This window comes from Nuphar pumila, chromosome 2 (genome assembly GCF_984573655.1).
Source record: "Nuphar pumila chromosome 2, dmNupPumi1.hap1.1, whole genome shotgun sequence".
Taxonomy (NCBI): domain Eukaryota; kingdom Viridiplantae; phylum Streptophyta; class Magnoliopsida; order Nymphaeales; family Nymphaeaceae; genus Nuphar; species Nuphar pumila.
Window position 1 is genome coordinate 38,555,028 of NC_143250.1, and position 21,960 is coordinate 38,576,987.

The 21,960-nt window shown below is 37.3% G+C and overlaps 1 protein-coding gene across 2 annotated transcripts in view; it reads right to left on the bottom strand.

Moving 5' to 3' along the window:
• The window catches only part of LOC149845293 (uncharacterized protein At4g17910-like), a 47,629-nt gene that overhangs the window by 2,416 nt on the left and 23,253 nt on the right, over positions 1-21,960 (bottom strand). Inside the window, exons 12-15 of one of the 2 annotated variants that reach the window (XM_089997552.1) lie at positions 19,757-19,889; positions 19,610-19,661; positions 19,370-19,414; positions 3,044-3,158 (exon numbers count right to left, since the gene is read on the bottom strand). In XM_089997552.1, the coding sequence (XP_089853678.1) occupies positions 3,096-3,158; positions 19,370-19,414; positions 19,610-19,661; positions 19,757-19,889 (293 nt within the window). In that variant the 3' untranslated portion in view covers positions 3,044-3,095. Of the gene's footprint in view, positions 1-3,043; positions 3,159-19,369; positions 19,415-19,609; positions 19,662-19,756; positions 19,890-21,960 lie in introns of those variants that run through there. The other variant, XM_089997550.1, reaches the window with a different exon arrangement.

Sequence of the window (21,960 nt, forward strand, 5' to 3'; positions counted from 1 at the left end):
AGGTTTTAAGTTGAGTAAGACTGAATATATGGAATGTCGGTTTAGTAAGCAACGAAGTAGTGATGGGAGTGTAGTGAAGCTTGGTGAGCAAGATATACCGGTGAATGATTATTTCAAATATTTGGGATCCATCATTCAAAAGTATGGAGAAATTGATGAAGATGTAAATCATAGGATAAAGGTTGGGTGGATGAAATGGAAAAGTGCTACTGGAGTGTTGTGCGATCGTAGAATGCCATTGCGGTTGAAGGGAAAGTTTTATAGGACGACTATTAGACCCGCTTTACTATATGGTACGGAATGTTGGGCTGCCAAGAGACATCATATTCAAAAAATGAGTGTAGCTGAGATGCGGATGCTTAGATGGATGTGTGGAAATACAATAAAAGATAAGATTCGGAACGAAGAGATACGTAAGAAGGTAGGTGTTGCACCCATTGAAAATAAGATGCGAGAGAATCGTTTACGGTGGTTTGGACATATTCGGCGAAGGCCTAATGATGCTCCAGTTAGAAGGTTGGAGAAATGGGAAAATATATTAGTTAAAAGAGGTCGGGGTAGGCCTAGGAAGACTTGGATGGAGATGATAGGAAAGGATATGAATGCTTTGAACCTCACCGAGGACATGGCATTGGATAGAAATGATTGGAGGAAAAGGATTCATGTGGAAGACCCAAAATGAATTTCTTTTTTGGTTCATATCGCTGACCCCAATTGTTTTGGGATGAAGGCGTAGTTGTTGTTGTTTGTTGTTGTATATTAGGGGTGTCAACGGGCCTGGTTTACCCAGACCTGACCCAAACCAAACCCTATAAGGTCCGGGTATGTTGATAAATAAGAAGACCCGATTAAGACCTGGGTCGGGACCTGAAGGTCCGATTAATACATGGACCCAGGTATAGTTTGTGAAATTTTATACCCGACCTGAGTTCCGATTAAGACCTGCAAATTTTCAACGTAAAAATGATAAAAAAAAAAATGGTTTTACCGGGTATGGTCCAGGTTTGGTTCATGTAGTTCTTATCAGGTCCAGATAGGGTTTTTCTTATAGTGGACCCGATTAGACCCGGGTCTGGACCCAATACCATACCCAAAAATCTGGTCCAAGTCTGGTTCCACCTGGGTCCGAACCAAACCTGACCCGTTGACAACCCTACCGTATATACACATAGATGTGTGTGTGTGTGTGTGTGTGTGAAACAACAATTCTAAATCACTATACTTGGAAGATAACATAATGAAACTAAGTTGAAACTGAAATGTAAAGTAACTGATCAAATTTTAAAAGAAAGCGCATTCAAGGGAATAAGAAAATAAGATGATAAAAGCAAATAGATAAAGTTAGTGACACAATGTTGACTGCGTGTGAAACTGGTTTGATTATGCCTATGAAGTGTCTCGGAGTGTCCATGAATGTCTGAATGCCGTCTCGTGTCGACATGGGATATGCATGCTAAGTGAAGTGTCCCTGTGGCATAAGATGTATCATGGAAAATTAGGAAAGAGACTGAAAGTGAAGAGCATTTGCACATAACCGATGTATGTCATATGTGATATGCCCCGGACATAAAACTTAAAGGGCACCTTCATGGGTGGCAGCAAATCATCTCTATGACACTTTAAAACTGAAGTGCTACCAAAGAACTGTAATGAAACAAGAATACAATAACAAGGCCCCTAAGGGCAATCAAAACACAAAACAATGTGCACAAGCACTAACCCAATAAAGGGCAATACACAAGCCACTTGAGGGCAAATACAAGAACCCAAAACACACTCACAATAGCCATTAATGGGCAAGTGCAAAATATAAAAAATAAATAAATTTTATTCACTTCAAATGCTTAAGAAAAGCATAAGAGAAATGTGGGTAGGATCCCACATATATATACAAGAGAGAGGAGAAAGAGGCTAGCACAACTAGCTGTTGGGCTAGTTCGCTAGTTTGACTAGCCCAACAGCTAGTTGGGCTAGTCCTAACTGCTACCAAAAAAAGTCAAAACTGCCTCTAATGGGCAGGGCCTATAACAATAAAAAGAAATATAAATAAAAATAAAAAGTTACATAAAACTCCTAGATTACAAACTATATAAAAAAACATATATATAAATATACTCGCACACACACACATATATATATATATAGTGTGTGTGTGTGTGTGTGTGTGTGTGTGTAACCATTTGTGCATTGTAACATCATGCACAAGATTCTTGGACAAAATATGCCCCTTACAATGGTGTTTTCAGAAACTTTTGAGTTAGGCCTTTTGTCTTTTTTACACATTATTTAATTCTTAAAAATCAAGCACGCCTTTCCTACCATTTCCCTTACTCATTCACTGTCTTCCAACACCTCAATGCTCCTGCGGTCTTGGCCCTAACCTTCAAGAGCAAGAGGGTATTAAATAAAAAGAAAAACATGGTACATAATTCAGAAATCGATGAGCATTTTCGAAGTTGATTATTTGACTGGTTAAGAAAGAAAACAAAATAGACATAATATGGATGGGCAGAAGGGTGTGGAAGCGGGTATTCTTATTCCACTAGCAATCTAACAGAATGATGGGTGGGTGAAGAAAAATGGGAGAGCACAGTGGATTAGTAATCAGTTTTTCAATGAGTACTAGACAGGTTAGCAAGAGGGGGATTGGGAGTTTTTCAATTAGTAGTATACAGGTTAGCAAGAAGGGGATAGGGCAGAGAAGAGTGTAGTTTTTAAGAATTAAATAATGGAATTTAGAAAAGGAAGAAAAACCCAACTTAAGAATGAAGAGAAAACGGTTTTGAAGGGCATATTTTGTCTAATAATTTTTGTGCAAGGTGCGATTTTGCAAATGGTTTTTTCTTAAACAAAAACTGCACACCAAATAATAAATTTAAAACTAATCCTTACACTCGTGTAGAATGGCAAGTCAGATCGTCTCATCAGGAAACAGGAAATAAGGTATACTATTTCACTTTAAAACCTCACTTTATTAATATTTCAAAAGAAAATAAAAGAATTATACTACCTCTGCAATTACAATGCAATAAAAGTAAACACAATTAAAATGAAAACAAATCCTAAACTAAGCTCGGGACTTTCTCTCTCCGGGCTCAATTAAGGAGGCAATGATAGTTATCCTCCTCTCCAAGGAAGCAGCCTCTAAGAAAAACTACCTACAAAACAAAATAACACAACTTTACATGTACTAACAAGACTATTATCAAAATTACAAAAAGCCCGAAGGACTAACAATTAAAAACTCACACAAATTAAATTTAACTATAATTTAGAACTGAAAGAAAATCAACAACTAATCAAATAATCAACAGTAAATCTATCTAATTTAACACTACTAAAAACCTAAACAAAAACAATAAAATTATACTAACGGTCAACATAAAAAGATTGTGCTAACGATCACCACTAAAAAAAAACTAAATAAAAACACCTCTATTTTTCTTGATGAAAATCACACACACACACACACACACACACACACACACACACACACACACACACACACACACACACACACACACACACACACACACACACACACCAGACCTAACTAACACTAATATATTGAATAACACGATGCAACACCCGAAAACAATAAAAAAAACTAAACTATTCTACCCGAATCGCAAATAAAGAAAACCGACTTCGGCAAGACCTGCCAACTTTGGCAAGCTGATGGGTAAGGCAAGGTCAAAACAGATCAGAATCTCCTCAATTTCGGCATAGACCTATCCAATATCCTTTAATTACGTGTCTGCCTTGTCCCTGGACGAAACTCTACAAAAATTCACATAAAATGACACACTAAAACACGAAATTCGCTTTACTGATTTCTATTTTTAACGATAATTCAATTAAAAACTAAGCAATTCAATCTAATTAAATACTAATCAGAATGTAAACTATACTAGAATCAATTCTAAAGTAAAAAAAACAATCACTAACATGACGACGCAATGCTGAAAATTAATTAAAAATACAAGAAAAAAGTAAACCGCACGCTAAATGATCTACCGCTAACTCAAGCAAACACTCGGCTAAAATCGACTAATTTAATCCTTAAAACGTGGATGAAAACATAATTTGATGCAAAACAGCAAGATAAAAATAAATTTTAATCTAACTACTATTGAACTAAAATTAATAAACGACCGAAATGAACTAGGACACACGCTATACCGATTGACGCTACTCAAGTAAATCTAATTTATCTAATTCTAATTAATCTAATCTAAATAACATTTCTGAAATACAAGAAAACAATTTAATTAACAAATTGATTTAAAAAATTAACAATAAAGTATACATCTAATCGAATTAAATTTATTTTATGCCTAATTATAAGCAGTGGGTGAGAAGACTTACCTCAAGGGCTGTCCGGCGAATTTTAGGAAGAAGAGAGCAATCCACCTTGCTTTAAAACACGTACCCATATTTTTTTTCTCTTGCTGCATGTTGATATCCTCTTGTTGCACACGTCCCGGAGTTGAGTCTACGAAGGGAAAGATCGATGGAGAAGAAAAGAATGTCGGTGGTTGCTAGATGGGATTCTCGACTGTCGGTCAATGAAGATAATTGACATTTTCACGCCAAATTCGATTGGAAGCTCTGAAAGAGTGTACCTTATTAGAATATGGATTGGATATGGATCCAGTCGAATCCATATCTGATATAGCCTCTTATGTTTGTGTAATATGTAATACTTGTACAGGGCAGTTTTGTCCATGTATTTTATTTGTAACCCTATTAATATTAATGAAGGATTAGTGCAGCCGATCAATGCATCAGAGTGGCTGCCGATTTCCAAATATCGAGTTCTCTCTTTTCTCTCTCTCCCCTCTCTCTCTCTCACCGATTCCTTGATTCTTTGAGGAGTTCTTTCATGGTATCAGAGCAGCGACATATTTGGGAGTAAGAAAGCTCTTCATCAAGTCCCGTGAACAGTTTCCTGCTGCAAAAGTTGTACCCAGCCTCCTGTCAGGTCTCGTGAACAGTTTCCTGCTGCAAAAAGTGGTCCCCAGCCTCGTCTCGTGAATAGTTTCCTGCTGCAAAAGTTGCCCCTAGCCTCCTCCTGTTAGGTTGAGTTTCCTACTGCAAAAGGTGCACCTTGTGCAAAAGTTGTCCCCAACCTCCTCCTGTCAGGTCGAGTTTCTTGCTGCAAAAGCTGCACCTTGTGCAAAAGTTGTACCCAGCCACCTCCTGTCAGATCGAGTTTCCTGCTGCAAAAGCTACACCCAGCCACTCTGTCAGGTCGAGTTTCCTGCAAAAGCTAATCCTCATTTCTTTTCTTCTCTTTTCCCGAGCACCGAGTTTCTTTTATTTCTTCTTGTCGCACAAAACAGAAGTCTCTTTTCTTCTCATTTATCGAACCCCTTTCTTTTATTTCTTCTTGTCGCATGAAACAGAAGTCTCTTTTCTTCTCATTTACCAAACCCCCTATCATCTGTTCAGTCTATCCATTTGGCTGCCCACACCAAAATCACGTCTGGTCACGTGATCCTCATTCTGTCCCAAATAGATGTTGAATCAGTCCCAAACAGACCTATTACAGTATGTCCATTCATCTATTCAGATTCCTACCGAGTTTAAAGCCCTGTTGTGACGTACTTCTTCTTGCCGAAATCTGTCATACTGATGCAGTTTTAGGATATAAATTCATTTTCTGTCGTAAGGCTGTTTTTGTCATAAATCTGCAAATGGATAATTCAGCCAACTCGGGCCTTTCCTCCAACTTCCTTGGGCACCTAGTTTCTGAAAAACTGAGTACAAATAATTATTTGACTTGGAAACGGCAAATTATTCCCTTCATCCAAAGTCAAGATATTTCAGGTCACCTGGATGGCTTCATTCCAATGCCTCCAAAATTTATCACACAAGAAACGAAAGAAGATGGAGATGGACCAAACATTATTTGTAACCCTACTTTTGTTACTTGGATGAAGCGCGATCAGGCTCTGTTGCATACATCACCTCTACATTATCACAAGAAGTATTAGTCTATATTCCTGATGATTGCACAACTAAAGTCTTGTGGGAGACTCTAGCCCAGACCTACTCTCAGATATCAAAGGCTAAAGTGTTGTTTCTCAAGCGTGAATTTCAGTTTTTAAGAAAAGGAACAATGACCATCATTGAATTTTTAAATAAAGTCAAAAGCATTACAGACCAATTAGCCATAGTTGGATATCCAGTGTCAGATAAAGAAAAGGTGCAGCAGACACTCAGTGCCATGGGATCAGAGTATCACGTTCTTGTGACCTCTTTATTGTGTTTGCCGACGTTACCTAGTTTGAAGATTTAGGTGCCAAACTGTTCCAGTACGAGATGTCCTTGAAAAGCTTTTCTGATGCCCCAGCAAGGCAATCATATATACATGTTGTTCTTGCCACAGGGATGACTGTTGATCGTGCACAAGGAGAGCGTGGTAGAGGCAGGAGAGCACAAATCCAAGGTGGACGTGGTTTGCTGCCTACACCCAGTTCGTCAAGAACAATCATATATACATGATGTTCTTGCCACAGGGATGACTGTTGATCGTGCACAAGGAGGGCGTGGTAGAGGCAGGAGAGCACAAATCCAAGGTGGACGTGGTTTGCTGCCTACACCCAGCCCGTCAAGGAATGTTCCCACATGTTACCAGTGCAACAAACGTGGCCATATCAAAGCCAACTGTTGGTTCAATCCTCAAAACCGCAACAGAATGCACAACAATAGAAACATTGCCACATCAGGATCTGCGGGTACCTTTCAGGTCAGTGATGACGCTAAGGATCTTCTCTTGTCTGTTATGGCTAACTTGAACCTGAAACAGAATGATGATGGAATATAATATGTAGACTCTAGGGCAGCAACTCATGTCACTGGCAATGCAGGTAAGTTCTCTACTTTGATCCCCTATTTTGGTAAATCTAATATTGTAACTGGAGATGGGACTCACCACCCTATTTCAAACGTAGGCAATGTTCTCATCTCTTTGGCCGAATCTTCATCCATTCCTTTATCTAATGTTGTTCATGCACCAAATATAAAGAAAAATATTGTCTTCGTTTCTAAGCTTATTGATTCTACCAATTCTTCTGTTGAATTTACTCCTACTTCTGTCTTTGTCAAGGACCTTCAAACGAAGAAGATGTTCGCTAAAGAAGAGCGACGTGGAAACATGTATATCTTCAATGAAGATCCAGCCTCCAGTGTTCTGAAGCCTCCCAAGTTCGATCATACTTCTAAAAGTATTCTAAGTATATCCCAATGTAATAAGTCAAAACTTTGGCATTCCCGTCTTGGTCATTGTAGTCAAGTCTTTATTGAAAAACTAGTGTCTAATGGATTTCTTTCAGAGTCTGTTTCTCCTTCGTTGAAGAATAAAATGTGTTCCAGTTAACAGGTTTGCAAAAGTCATGTACTTCCTTTTCATCAAATAAATAAAAGAGCCTCCATACCTTTTTAGATAATATGTTCTGATGTGTGGGGCCTAGCTCCCAATCCTTCCTCTTCTGAAAGCAAATATTATGTATCCTTTATTGACAGTTTTTCTTGCTTTACCTGGATATTTTTTATGAAACACAAATCAGAGGTTTTTCTCATTTTTCGTCGTTTTCATGCCTACATTAAAACCCAATTTTCTCAAAACATTCAAATTCTCCAATGTGATGAAGGTGGTGAGTATTCCTCCAAAGAATTGTTAGATTTTCTCCAAGATAATAGGATTCATCGTAGAGTTTCTTGCCCGTACACTCCACAGCAAAATGGTATTGTCGAACGCAAGCACAGACATATTGTGGAAAGTGTAATGAGCATGATGCATGTTTCTAATGTGCCTATTAGTCTTTGGACAGAAGCCTTTCATACTGCCACTCATGTGATAAACCGTCTTCCTATGCCTATTCTTGAAAATCAATCCGCCTATTATGTTCTCTTTGATGTAGATCCTGATTATGATGAGTTATGAGTTTTTGGATGCACATGTTATGTGCATATTGATAAATCCATGAGAACTAAATTTCAGGACAAAGCCTCTGTATGTCAGTTTGTAGGTTATGCAGATGAACACAAGGGTTACAGGTGCTATGATCATGTAAATAGAAAGATCAGAATTTCTAGAAATGTTGTTTTGATGAAAATGGTTTTCTTGGGAATAAAGCATATCACAATCGTGACCATATTGACACCAATGATAATTGGTATGATCCATGCCTCAGTACTGAACTCATTTCACAGGCCGGAGATTACACTCCTTTGGTTCCTGAAAGCTCAAATGATGAGACGGTTTCAGAAGAGGCATCGAAAACAGAATGTTTGAGATACAAAGGGAATGTCTATACCAGGAGACTCAAAGAGTGAATAGATGTGCCTGCTGGAGAACGCGTGGCATTGCCAAATAACAGAGAGACACCAAGAAGATCGGGCAGGATAAGGCATCCCATTGAAAAGTGGGTGAGTTATGATAGTTTTTCAATGGATTTTCAGGTCTTTCTATCCAAGATTGAAAAACACGAAGAACCACTTGATTTTTGTCAAGTTATTCATTCTAACAAATGGATTTAAGCGATGAATGAGGAAATCGAGGCACTTTATGAGTGTCAAACATGGGAGATAGTTGAACGTCCTCCAGATAAAAATGTTGTTGGCTCAAAATGGGTTTATAAGATTAAATATAAACCGGATGGTAGCATTGAACGATACAAAGCGCGTCTCGTTGCCAAAGGTTTTACTCAAGAATATGGTCAAGATTATGAGGAAACTTTTAGCCCAATGGTGAAAATGGAAACTATTCGTATTATTCTTGGCCTGGCAATTGAACATGGATGGACTCTTAGTCAGCTTGATGTTAAAAATGCATTCCTGCATGGGAATTTAAAGGAAGAAGTTTACATAGAGTAGCCTGAAGGTTATGCAAAAGGAGACCCAAAGAAATATGTATGCAAATAAACCAAAGCATTATATGGATTAAAGCAAGCATCCTGATCATGGTTTGAAAGTTTTTCCTTAGAAATTCAAAACCACGGTTTCATCCATTCCCAACTTGATCATTCTCTATTCATATACAAGGATGGGACCATTGTGGTTTTTGTTACTTATATATGTTGATGATATCGTGATCACTGGCAATGTCCCGGATCACATTCAACGAATCAAGGTGCTACTAAGTATGCGGTTCAAAATGAAAGACCTTGGGGAACTGAGATATTTTCTTGGTGTAGAGGTGGACATACAGGATGGAAAAATGTCATTAACTCAACACAAATACACTCTTGATCTTTTGGGCAAAGCAGGAATGACAGATTGCAAACCTCTACCTACACCCAGTGTTGTCAATCAAAAGTTCAGCATTTGTGATGGTGAGTTGTATTCAGATGCGAGCAAGTATCACAGTATAGTGGGCATGTTATAGTACCTCACTTTTACCAGACCAAACATCGTATATTCTGTAAATCAAGTATTTCGATTCATGCATGAACCGAAAACTGGTCACATGGATGTCGTCAAACGTATTCTTAGTTATTTAAAAGGCATGGTAGGTGATGGACTTATACATGTTCAGTCTTCATGGGGGACATTCAAACATGATATATTGGCATATATAGATGCAGACTAGGCAGGTGACCCAGATGAAAAGGGATTTGTTTCAGGATACTGTGTTTTTATTGGAAAAATCTTGTCTCATGGAGCAGCAGAAAACAGAAGGTTGTGGCAAGATCTAGCACAAAGGCAGAGTATAGATCTATGGCAACTGCCACAGCTGAGGTGACCTGAATTAGGCATCTACTTACAAAAATGGGAGAGAATGTCTCAAATTCGACTCTCATGTGTGATAATAGAAGTGTTATACGAATTGCAATCAACCTTGTTCATCACAGTCGTACTAAGCATATTGAGATTGACCAGCATTTCATCAGACAAAAGATAGCAGATAAGGAGATTGAACCAGTTTATGTGTCTTCATAAGACCAGGTCGCTGATGTGTTCACAAAAGGTCTCACAAGTAACTGCTTCTGGTATCTGAAGAACAAGTTGCACATGGTTTACTCCCATGCACAACTTGAGGGAGGGTATTAGAATATGGATCGGATATGGATCCAGTTGAATCCATATCTGATACAGCCTCTTATGTCTATGTGTAATATGTAATACTTGTACAGGGCAGTTTTGTCCATGTATTTTATTTGTAACCCTATTAATATTAATGAAGGATTAGTGCAGTCGATCAATGCATCTGAGTGGCTGCCAATTCCCAAATATCGAGTTCTCTCTTTTCTCTCTCTCCCCTCTCTCTCTCTCACTGATTCCTTGATTCTTTGAGGAGTTCTTTCGTACCTGCAGCGATTAGACACAAAATACAGCAAGAAGAAGAAATAAAACACGAAGAACATGAAGATTTATAAGAGAATCACAGAGAAAAACGAAAAGAAAAAGAAAACAAGAAGAGAAAAACGTGAAGAAGAAGAGGAAGAAGAAAACGTGAAGAAGAAGATGGGAGAAGGCACGACTTTGAAGGTTGTTGGACGAGTTTAGGGTTGTTGTAGCTTTCTTTTTATATAAAAAAATTCATATATTCCTTAAAACAACACTCAGTTGAAGCAATTTTCAAGAATCACTTTCAAATTATTAAAATTTACAATTTACCTCTAGGCACCATCTTTGAGGGTGAATTGGACTTTTCTCACCTTGGATCTTCAGATCTTGGATGGGTTTGAGTATGGATCTAATCCAAAATCCATGGTGAACGCTTTGGGTCAGATCTGGATTCAAATCTCCTCAAAAACCGATCCATTACCTTGAAATAGCTCTATCTCTCTCATTTTAACTTGGTTTCGAGCAAAATTCGAATTGAAGCCTCTTTGCAACTTAAACATCACAAAGACAGATACTTATGCCATAAAACCACATATAAATGCATGAATGTGTGATAAAATGATATCATTTCATGCATTATCACAATGCTCAAATGGTTGTGCATTGTAATATTCACTCCCTCTCAAACTTACGGTGTAATAATCCAAAGTTGGACAAGGAGAAACATAAAGCGTGAAAAGAGAATGACCTTGGTAAAGAAATCAACAAATTCATATTAAGAAGACACATAAGACAAATATATCATTCCTCTAAAGTACTCTTCTCAAACATACTGACAATTCATTTCTATATGCTTTGTTTATTCGTGGAAGGTGTGGTTGCTTGCAATAGAAATGGCACTCTTGTTGTCGCTACAGTTCTTCAAAGGGTTTGAAATGATGACTCTCATATCTTTGAGAAAGACTTTTCAACCAAATAATCTCTATAGCCTGACGACTATTTATGACCGTTGGGAGAAGTCCCAATGACTCTATGATTAATGACTATAGAGCCCTTGGTCATTAAATAAAAAGAAAAGAAAAATACAAAACAGCCCCTAGTGGACTGTTCTAATTTCAAGGGATAAAATGACAAAAATATCGCTTACTGTAAAACTATACATATATTAAAATATATATATATATATACAATAACATATATATATATATGTGTGTGTGTGTGTATTTTAACACCCCCCCCCCCCCCCTCAAACTTATGGTGACATCACCAAAAGTTTGTTAATGAGAAAAATAAAACTAGGTGGAGGAAGAGCTTTGATAAAAAAATTTGCAAGCTAGTACTCTGATGTTATGTACGATAACTCAATAGTTCCTTTCAGATACTCATTATGTATGTGATGGCAGTTCATCTCAATGTGATTTGGTATTTCATAGAAGGTGTGGTTGCTAGCAATATAGCTTGCACTTTTGTTGTCACAACACACATCCTCAAAGTTTTGGAGATGGAAACACGCATGTCCTGAAGAAGAGTCCTTAGCCATACAAGCTCTATTGTTGTCGTAGCCATAGCTCGATATTCTGTTTCACTTTCTATTGTTTTTTGCACCTCTAAGAAATTGAAGAATCCCCTAAGAAAACACAAAAACCAATAGTTGGTATTGTATCATTTGTATTGTCACCCCAATCAGCATCAGTGTAAGCAATTAAATCTAAGGAGGAGGAGGAAGAGGATAAGAAAATATCCTTTGATATTGTGTTTTTATTATATCAAATAATCCTCATAATTGTGCCCATGTGTATTGTGGTAGGTAGGGGTGCACACGAGCTGAGCTTCAACTGTTCAAGCTCGGATCGGATAGAAATAACATTGCTCGAACTCAACTCAAGCTTGGAGGCGAGCGTGTACAACATTGTCGAGGATCGGATTGGCCCCGAGCTCGAGCCAAGTCGAGCTTGGCCGACTTCAAAAAAAAAAAATGTTTTGCATTTTTCAAGGGGCAAGATTTAACCCCGTCGCCTCTAAAAAGTCAAATATAAAGCTTGACGACTAGGGTAGCCCATACATTTTTTTATTTAAAAGACACAGAAAACGTATATAAATGAAATTTACACCTAGATTGTCAAAAATAGAACACCTTTAGTTGGCGGCGGGATTTACCAGTTAAAATAAAACAACTTTAGTAACCGTGGGATTCAAACCCATCACATTTTGATAAAAAGGCATTCACCTTGCCCATAAAGGCAAATACACTTTTTGTATCACATGACAAATACATATTACCTAACCGAGCTTTTCGAGTTTAATTGAGTACAGCAACTTAATCAAGCTCAGCTCTCTTATCTAAGTTGAGTCTGGTCTTATGTTCAAGCTTGGCCCATATATCTTCATGGACAAGCTCGAGTCGAGCTTAATCAACCCGAGCTCGAGCAGAACTTGAGCTAGCTCGGCTCGCTGTGCACCCCTAGTGGTAGGAGCATGCTCAAACTGACTTGTTGTATCAGGTCGGGTGATAGAAAGGTAAGTGAGAGATTCAATCACCTGGCGATAAAGAGTAGGATCTTTGAGCAGTACGCCAAGTCTTAATTTGGCATTTATGACTTTGGGTCAAAGTTACTGGAGGCGCCTAGGTAAAAGGGAAAGCGCGCTTCGGAAGTGCGAAACGGCGCGCTTCCGAAGCGTGAGGGAAAGCGTCCCTCTTTTTTGGGAAGTGTGTTTCCCATAGGAAAACATGCTTCCCATTTATGGGAAGCGCGCTTCCCCCACGCTTCCCCCTCGCTTCCCCATTTTTTCATTTTTTCGCTTCTCCCTCGCTTCTGGTTCGCTTCCTAGGTTGCTTTTGGTTCGCTTCCGAGACGGTTCGGAATTTTCTTCTAAGTGGTCCCACACTTCCCCGCTTCCTAAATTTTTGAAAGTGCCTCGCTTCCCGCTCTCACTTCCCGTATCGCTTCTCGCTCCCGCTTCCTCGACTGGTAACTCTGCTTTGTGTCTTCACCTTCTTTTCATCAGAAATTCCTGATCTAGTAAATATGTTAGCAGTCAATTTCATTTGGGAGAGGATATATCATCTAGGTGAATAGGCAACCTCAATTCCTAAAAAATATTTCAAAAATCTCAAGTCAGACATATCAAAATTTTTCTTTAAAACATATTTAATTTCAATAACTCCTTTGCCATTTCCTATAATGATCATGTCATCAATATATAGTAGAAGTATCACAATATTAGTACATGTTTTCTTGACAAAGAGAGTTGTGTTAGTATAACAAGAAATAAATTTCAAATCATTCATAACATTACTAAGTTTATCATACCAAGCCTGAGAGGCTTATTTAAAACCATACAAGGCTTTTTTTTGTTTCAGAATTTTACCATTAATATCAACTCTCAGTCGAGGATCCATGTAAACTTTCTCACAAAGTTCTCTATTTAAAAAGACAATTTTAACATCTAGTTGATAAATTGACCATTGTTGGATAGAATCAATGGCGATTAAGGTTCGTACACTAGTCATCCTAGCGATGGAAGCAAAGGTTTCTTCATAATTTATTTTATATTCTTGAGCATATCATTTGGCAACCAATCTTGCTTTATACCTTTTTAAGGATGTGTCACTTTTGGTCTTGTTTTTAAACACCCACCTACATCGTATAGGTTTCTTGCCTAGAGGAAGATCAATTATTTCCCAAGTGTTGGCTTTCCTAACATCAAGCTCCATTTGACATACCTCATCAACAGGATGTTCATTACTAGAAGCATCATTCAAACAAAGATCAAAAACATTATTAGAGTCAAGCTTGTTAGAGTCATCATGTCTTGGTAATAGATCAAATAGAAATGTATAGTCAATTTCCTCTTTAGTTTGTTATCAAATCCAAATTCATTTTTTAAGTAACGTCTTGAGAAACATAAAGTTCATTGTTCTTTGAGTCAAAACAACAATACCCTTTTTTATTTTCCCCATATCCCAAGAAAACACACTCAATAGCTTTTGGAGATAGTTTAGCATTTTTATGACTAAGCACACAACTTTTACAACGAAAGATTCTTAATCTTTTAAAATCAGGAGTCATTTTGAAAAGTTTTTCAAATGAGGAGATATTTTGTAAAGAAAATGAAAGTATTCAATTTATTAAGTAGATTGAGGATAAAACGACTTTGGCCCAAAAAAAATTCAGAATGTCTGGAAATAAGAAGAGTCCTAGTGATTTCTATCATATGTCTATACTTTTTTTCCACTAACTCATTTTGTTGAGGGGTTCTAGGTAGGGGTGTCAATGGGTCGGTTTTGTTCGGACCCAGGAGGAACCAAACCTGGTCCAAATTTTCAAGTATGGTACCTGATGCAGATCCATGTCTAATCGGACCCACCATAAGAGAAACCATACTCGGACCCGATAAGAACTACATGAACCAAACCTGGGCCATACCCGATAAAACAATACTTTTCCTCATTTTTACATTGAAAAATTACGGGTCTTAATCGAAACTCCGATCAGGCCCAGGTCTGGCATAAAATTTCACAAACTATACCTGGATCCATGTATTAATCGGACCTTCAAGTCCAAACTCGGGCTTCTTATTTATCACCATACCTGGACCCTATAGGGTTTGGTACGAGTCGGGTCCGGGTAAACCCGACTCATTGACAACCCTAGTTCCAGGACAAGACCTTTGATGACAAATGTCATTTTGTTTCAAGTAATTTTGAAAATCATTCGACATATATTCCCCTCTCTAATTGGACCTAACAATATATATGTTACTAAGAAATTGATTTTTAATCATTATATAGAATTCCTTACAAAAAAGAACACATCATATTTAAGATTTAGAAACTAAACCCATGTATATCTAGTAAAATCATCAACAAAAATAACTCAATAGGAGTAACCTTCTTTTGATATGACCGGTGAAGGGCCCTATAAATCTGAATGCACTAATTCCAAAGCACGAGTAGAAACAAAAAATCTATGGGGAAAATGAATGGCTTTCATTTTTTCAAAAAATGCAATCTTTACAAGTTATATCCTTTTTATTACAAATATTTTTCAAAAAAGAAAAGAGATGCATTTTTGAAAAACTAGGATGCCCAAGTCTCTTATGTCAAATATCAATACTTTTGTCTTGTACATAATTACAAAATGACTTGGATGGAAGAGTCAAAAAATTCATAAAGCAAAGACCGCCTCTCCTATGGCCTTGCTCAATCAGCTTCCCTGACTGGAGATCCGACACGCTGCAATCTTTGGATGAAAAAGAAACTTTGCATCCATGGTCGAAAATTTGAAAGGCGGAGAAAATATTTAAATTCAATTTTGGAACAAGAAATTTTTGAGAAGTTTATGAATCAAGAATTCAATTACTATTTATTTTTAAAGAGGTTCTATCGTCAATTGAGGGGGCATATAAAAGGAAGCACCCGAGTCAAGAATCCACATACCTGAAGGAGATGAAGAAGATGCAATGGCGGCACCCGAAGTAGAAGATGATTTGAGTAGTTGTTGTAGTGCCTCTGATATTTGACTAAGAGTGTCTTTAATATCTCTTTCATTCTTGCTAGATTTTTCCTTATCGGGTGAGATTTGTCCGATGGAAACAACTTTGCTTTTAAGCCTTGGGTAAACCGATTTACTATGTCTCGGTTCATTACAATAATGACAAATAAAACCCTTTTTATATCCACTATTATAGTTATTTTGCCTTACAAAGTGAGAAGGCCTATAGGCCCCTTATTGTTACTCGACCTAGTAACAGCCAAAACGTCTTCACTTTTAGTAGTCATGGCAAGGTGAGTCTCTTGTTGGCAATAAGAGCATCTTCAAGAGGCATGGTCGAAGTCCTACGAAGGAGAGAGGACTTCACTTGTTCAAATTCCAGTCTTAGACCATGAAGGAATTGCAAGAAGTGTGTTCTCAACTTGCGCTCTCTAAGTTCAATATCTTCGAGAACCACTCATTTTGGTCTCAAAGAAGAGACAAAGCACTAAAATAATCACGGATATTCATGTCCCCTTGTTTAGTGGTTTTAATCTTGTCTTGACAAAAATATTATCTAGCAAGATCTTTTTGGGTATACATACCCTTAAGAAAGAACCATGCTTCATTGGCCCTTCTAAACTTAGCAATGTTGTCACATATTTTTATGTCAACCTTGTGTGTAGTTGCTTTCCAAATCTTTTACCTTTAATTGATGCTCATGGATAACTTTAATATGATCATATCCTTCAATGGCCTTTTCAACACCTTCTTCAACTTTTGTAAGCTTTAAAGATGGTTCGGGAGTAGTTCCCATCACGAATCCCCAAAGTTTATTGCCTTTGAGGTAATTTTACATGGCCAAAGACCACATCACGTAGTTAGATCCATTGAGTGTGAAGGAGAGCTCAACTCTCAATTCATGCTCCATAACAAATAACAAGAGGAAAGGATAAAGAAGAAAAAAAGAGCACCAAAACTTTTATCACGAACACACGATCTTTGATAACCACGAACAAAGCCTTAAAGATCAAAAGAACCCAAAGGCTCTAATACCATGTGATGAAACTTCAAGTGCACAAGAGAGATGCATGAAGAGTGCACACCCACACAAATACGAAGCCACTAATGGGCAAGATACAAAGAGCCACTAAGGGCTAATCACAATGCTCACAAAGAGGAACAAGAATAAAAAAATAATGAATTTGTTATCGAGCAAAATGCTATAAAAAAAACATTACATGGAGAGGGGCTAACAGCCCTTATTTATACAACAAAAGGACCAAGGAGAGGCTTTTGTAGAGTCGTTGGGACTCTATAGAGCCCTTGGTCATTAAATAAAAAGAAATGAAAAATAAGAAAAGGAAAAATACAAAACAGCCCCTAGTGGACTGTTCTAATTACAAGGGATAAAATGGCAAAACTACCCCTCACTGCAAAACTATACATATATACATATATTAAAATATATATGTATATATACAATAACATGTATATATTTTAACAGAACCATCATCATCTCAAGCTTATGAACAATGCAAAAAATGGATAAAGTCATTGAGTTGAAGTTTGATACTCAACATGACTTATATATAATATAGACCAGAGTTACCAGAAGCTTCTTAGGTAGGTGGGAAGCTCGCTTCCCGAAAACTCGCTTCAGAAGCGCGATACTCCTCGCTTCTAAAACTTCATGGGAATCTCGATTCCCCCACGCTTCTTCTATGCTTCCCACATACATGGTCTATGCTTCCTATATGCTTTTCTCACGTTTCTTTTCATGTTTTTCATGTATTTTCTCTCACACTTTCACTCACTTTTCATGTACTTTCTTTAAATTAGTAACCATTATTGTTAGATTTTAACAAAAATTTAACTCTTTTACTGAAAAATCATGAAATATAAGAATAAATAATTTTATTTTAGTTTTCATTTGTTTCTTGTTCGATTCTTATTCAATTACCATATTGCTTCATTTTTTTAATATTTTGCTTTTAAATTGATACTTCGCTTCCCGCTTCCTATAAATTTTAAAATGCTTCGCTTCTCGCTTCTCGCTTCTCGCTTCCCGTATCGTTTCCTGTTTCCGCTTCCTAGTTTGGCAACCTTGATATAGACATGTTTCTGTAACTAAAAATTGTAGCTTTAACTTTTGTAATGAGTTATGAATTGAAAACCTTTTGGCTTTTGAATGTAGTGTTATTTTGTCTTAAGCGATTTACTTGTGATTATATTTATTAATGGCTCGGTGTTCCCAACGTGGTGATAGACCAGTGTGGTGATACTCTGAGGTAGTAAGGTTCCTGAAGGTCATATAGGGCTTGCTACTATAAGATGCAGGTTTTGTCATTTAGCGCTTCACGGGGCCAAACTGCATGAAAGAGCAAATTCCAGCAGTTGGTGGAAACATGCTGGAAGCACGAGCTGAGATGCATGTTGATTTAGAAGAAACCAGAAATATGAATATTAGAATAGACCAGTGTGGTGATACTCTGAGGTAATGAGGTTCCTGAAGATCATATAGGGCTTGCTACTATAAGATGCAGGTTTTGTCATTTAGAGCTTCAGGGGGCCAAACTGCATGAAAGAGCAAATTCCAGCAGTTGGTGGAAACATGCTGGAAGCACGAGCTGAGATGCATGTTGATTTAGAAGAAACCAGAAATATGAATATTAGATTAAGGAAACGAGAGGCACAAGCATTGGAAGATGCCCTGGCAGTGGCTGCACAACAAAATGAAGAGTCACAAGGCCCACAACAAGATGTCATCTCTTATGCCAAAAGTGGAATGTTTGATATTGAAGATGATTGATGTTGTTTTGTATCTTTTGTTACAAAACTTGTGTAAACAAAATCTACATTTAGTTGATTGTGACATGAGATGAGACATATATGTTTAGTTGAATCATGAATGTTTAATGACATATCTATGTTTAGTCGCATATATCTTGTATTCTATGAATTTGTTTTTAGATTTTTAGAGAATTTTTTAGTGAAAATGTGGTTTTTTACGATACGATACATATCTTATTTTGATCCCGACTGGCAATCAAGAGACAAAACAATGTGCACAAGCACTAACCCAATAAAGGGCAATACACAAGCCACTTGAGGGCAAATACAAGAGCCAAAAACACACTTACAATAGCCAATAATGAGCAAGCACAAAATATAAAAAAATATAAATTTTATTCACTTCAAATGCTTAAGAAAAACATAAGAGAAATGTGGGGAGTATACATGATAGAGGAGAAAGACACAACTAGCCGTTGGGCTAGTCCCAATGGCTACAAAAAAAATCAAAACTGCCTTTAATGGGCAGGGCCTATTACAATAAAAAAGAAATAAAAATAAAAATAAAAAATTTACATAAAACTCCTAGATTACAAACTATATAAAAAACATATATATAAATATGCTAATACATATATACATATGTAATGTATATGTACATATATATAAACATAAGATGTATTTTAACAAAAACACCATGAATTGCATCACTAATTGCATACACAAAGTTTCGCCTTAAATGTCAAAGAATGCATTATAAATTTATAATCTATATACACCAATTTCACTTACAGATAGGCCATTACCTGCAAGTTCTGTGCCAATACAAGAGTTACATATGCCAGATTGCACTGCAAATGAATCAATAAGCAATAAGTGTATGAAATTATGAATACAATAATATCATGCACAATCCAGTGCATGGAAGAAAAAGAAAAAACCAAAGTTTGACCAAATAGGATTGAAAGATGAGGGGGTTGGAGATGACATGGTCTCAAAAAAAAATGAAATAAACCAAGTAACCAACACAGAATGTGGATTAATACCATCCGACGAGAAACATTTTCCACATACTTGTCCAGAAGTACGGTCATCAACCTAAACACGAGAAAGTTAAAAAATGATCAAAAAGATGCCACAAACAACATGCAGTTTATCCCAATACAACCGTAAAATATGTGGGATATACGTACCAAAACAATATGGAAAGAAACCAAACTTTAGTTCGCACAGTTTGAACAGTGCTCGTGTCTGTCTTACTAGAGTTTTTTCCAAAGAAAAGATAGTATCCTAAATTCACACCAATAAGGTACATACCCCAATAACCTAGTAGAGAAAATAAAAAATCTTAGCATATTGTGTGTATCGGTGATTTTGGGCAATCAAAGCATATTATATACATTAAACTATAGTAAACAGCATATCACCGAGTGCTAAAAAACTCTAGTGCATTGGTACAGGTGTTGAGAAGATATGTGAACTTTGAAAAAACAGCTCTTATGTTGAGGTAAATTCTGGAAACATGAGCACAAAATCCCAGTGCACCTTACAAGCCATTGATATATATATATATATACACACGAGAACTGAACATATTAGGCCCCATTTCTCGTTCTGCCCCGCTCTGGCCCATAGGTTTTAAGTGTTTTATGATAGACCTGAACCGTTAGATGTGTTTAGCATGCTCAATTTAGTAGGAATCAACTCTTGGATCATGTTTTTTCAACAGAAAAACATGATCCTGTGAGCCGCGAAAAACTGGTACCTTCATAGCCATTGATGTTGGATCACCGGAAAAACCTGTATACAGGTCAGATTCCGGTGTTCCAAAAGCTGGTCCCCACTAAACAAAACCTATAGATCACATCTATGGTGTTAGACGTGAGAAAAAATACTTAAAACTACGATTTTTGAAGGGGCCTAACGAGACCTAACAAAAAAGGGGGCCTAAGGAACGCATTATATATAAAAAGAAGGTTTTCCAGAAACTAGAGATTACAAGCTCTCTAATAAATTATGAATCATGTCAGTTCAACTGTCAGAATGAAGAGGCTCTAAAAACAGTTGAAGCATTAGTCAATATAGAAAAGTCAAAAAGAACCACAAATCTTTGACAATCTTATAGAATGACTGAAAAGACACCCCAAATGCAACTTTACCTTCATTTCTCAAAATAACATGCATACAGCTATGTCACATGGGTGCGGGTGCGGGTGCGGGTGCGGGTGCGGGTGCGGGTGCGGGTGCGGGGATTCGGCACTTCCAAAAAACCCGGGTGCGGGGGTGCGGCAGGGGCAAAAATGTAATATATATATATATATATATATATATATATATATATATATATATATATATATATATATATATATATATATATATATATATATATAAAAGGGAAGTGTATCACTTTGATCATCTTATCACAAGAGAAGGTGGTGATGTGGTCTTCCCAGATAATAAAATCATGCCACTGATGGAGTTTCCCGCTTATACAAAGTTAGGCCATATTTTGACATTAAAAAGTTTCATAAGACATTTAGGGTAAAATGAGGGTTTTTATAATGCATCGTATCTCTCAAAGATAGTATTTCTCAAAGATGAATGTCATTCATGATATACCACTTCTAGCATGCTTGCACTGACAAATACTATTATTAGAGCAAAATGGTCTCTATACGAGCTGGAAAAGCTTCCAGTACAGTTCTGGGCTGTCAGCTGCTGTCAGCCCTGACAGCAGATTTTTTTTAAAGATAAACAGCAGCTGCCTGTCAGCCCTGACAGACAGCAGATTTTTTTTAAAGATAGACAGCAGCTGCCTGTCAGCCCTGACAGCAGATTTTTTTAAAAAAAAATCAAATTCGCAAGCCCATTTCACAGGGAAATTTTTTTTTTTTTTAAATCCAAAAAACAAATGGACCTAAATGATCCTGGGTGCGGTCAACGCACCCAGGATCGGGTTGACCGCACCCGGTGCGGCACCCGAACCCGCACCCGCGTCGAGTCGCGTCGACGCGGGTGCGGCACCCTGCTAGCCGAATCCCTGTGACATAGGCATACAGTTATCTTCAGAAAATAATTTATCGATGCAAAGTCTTGCATGCTTCCAAGAGAAAGTTTAGTTGCATGGAAAATTTGTAACGTCCCTATCACCTTATGTATTTATACATGTTAAGAAAGCTCCCCTCCAATACTCTCATGAAGTAAAAATAAGACCAACTGAAATCCCAAGTCCCAACCCAATGGTAATGATTACTTCTAGGGGTGTCACCGGGTCAGGTTTGGGTTGGGTCTTATCAGACCCGGTTCTGAAACGGGTTTAAAAGACCCAAACTCATTCGGGTTCGAGCATACATAGAAGCTATGGACCCATATGGGTTAACGGGTTCAAGTATGCATC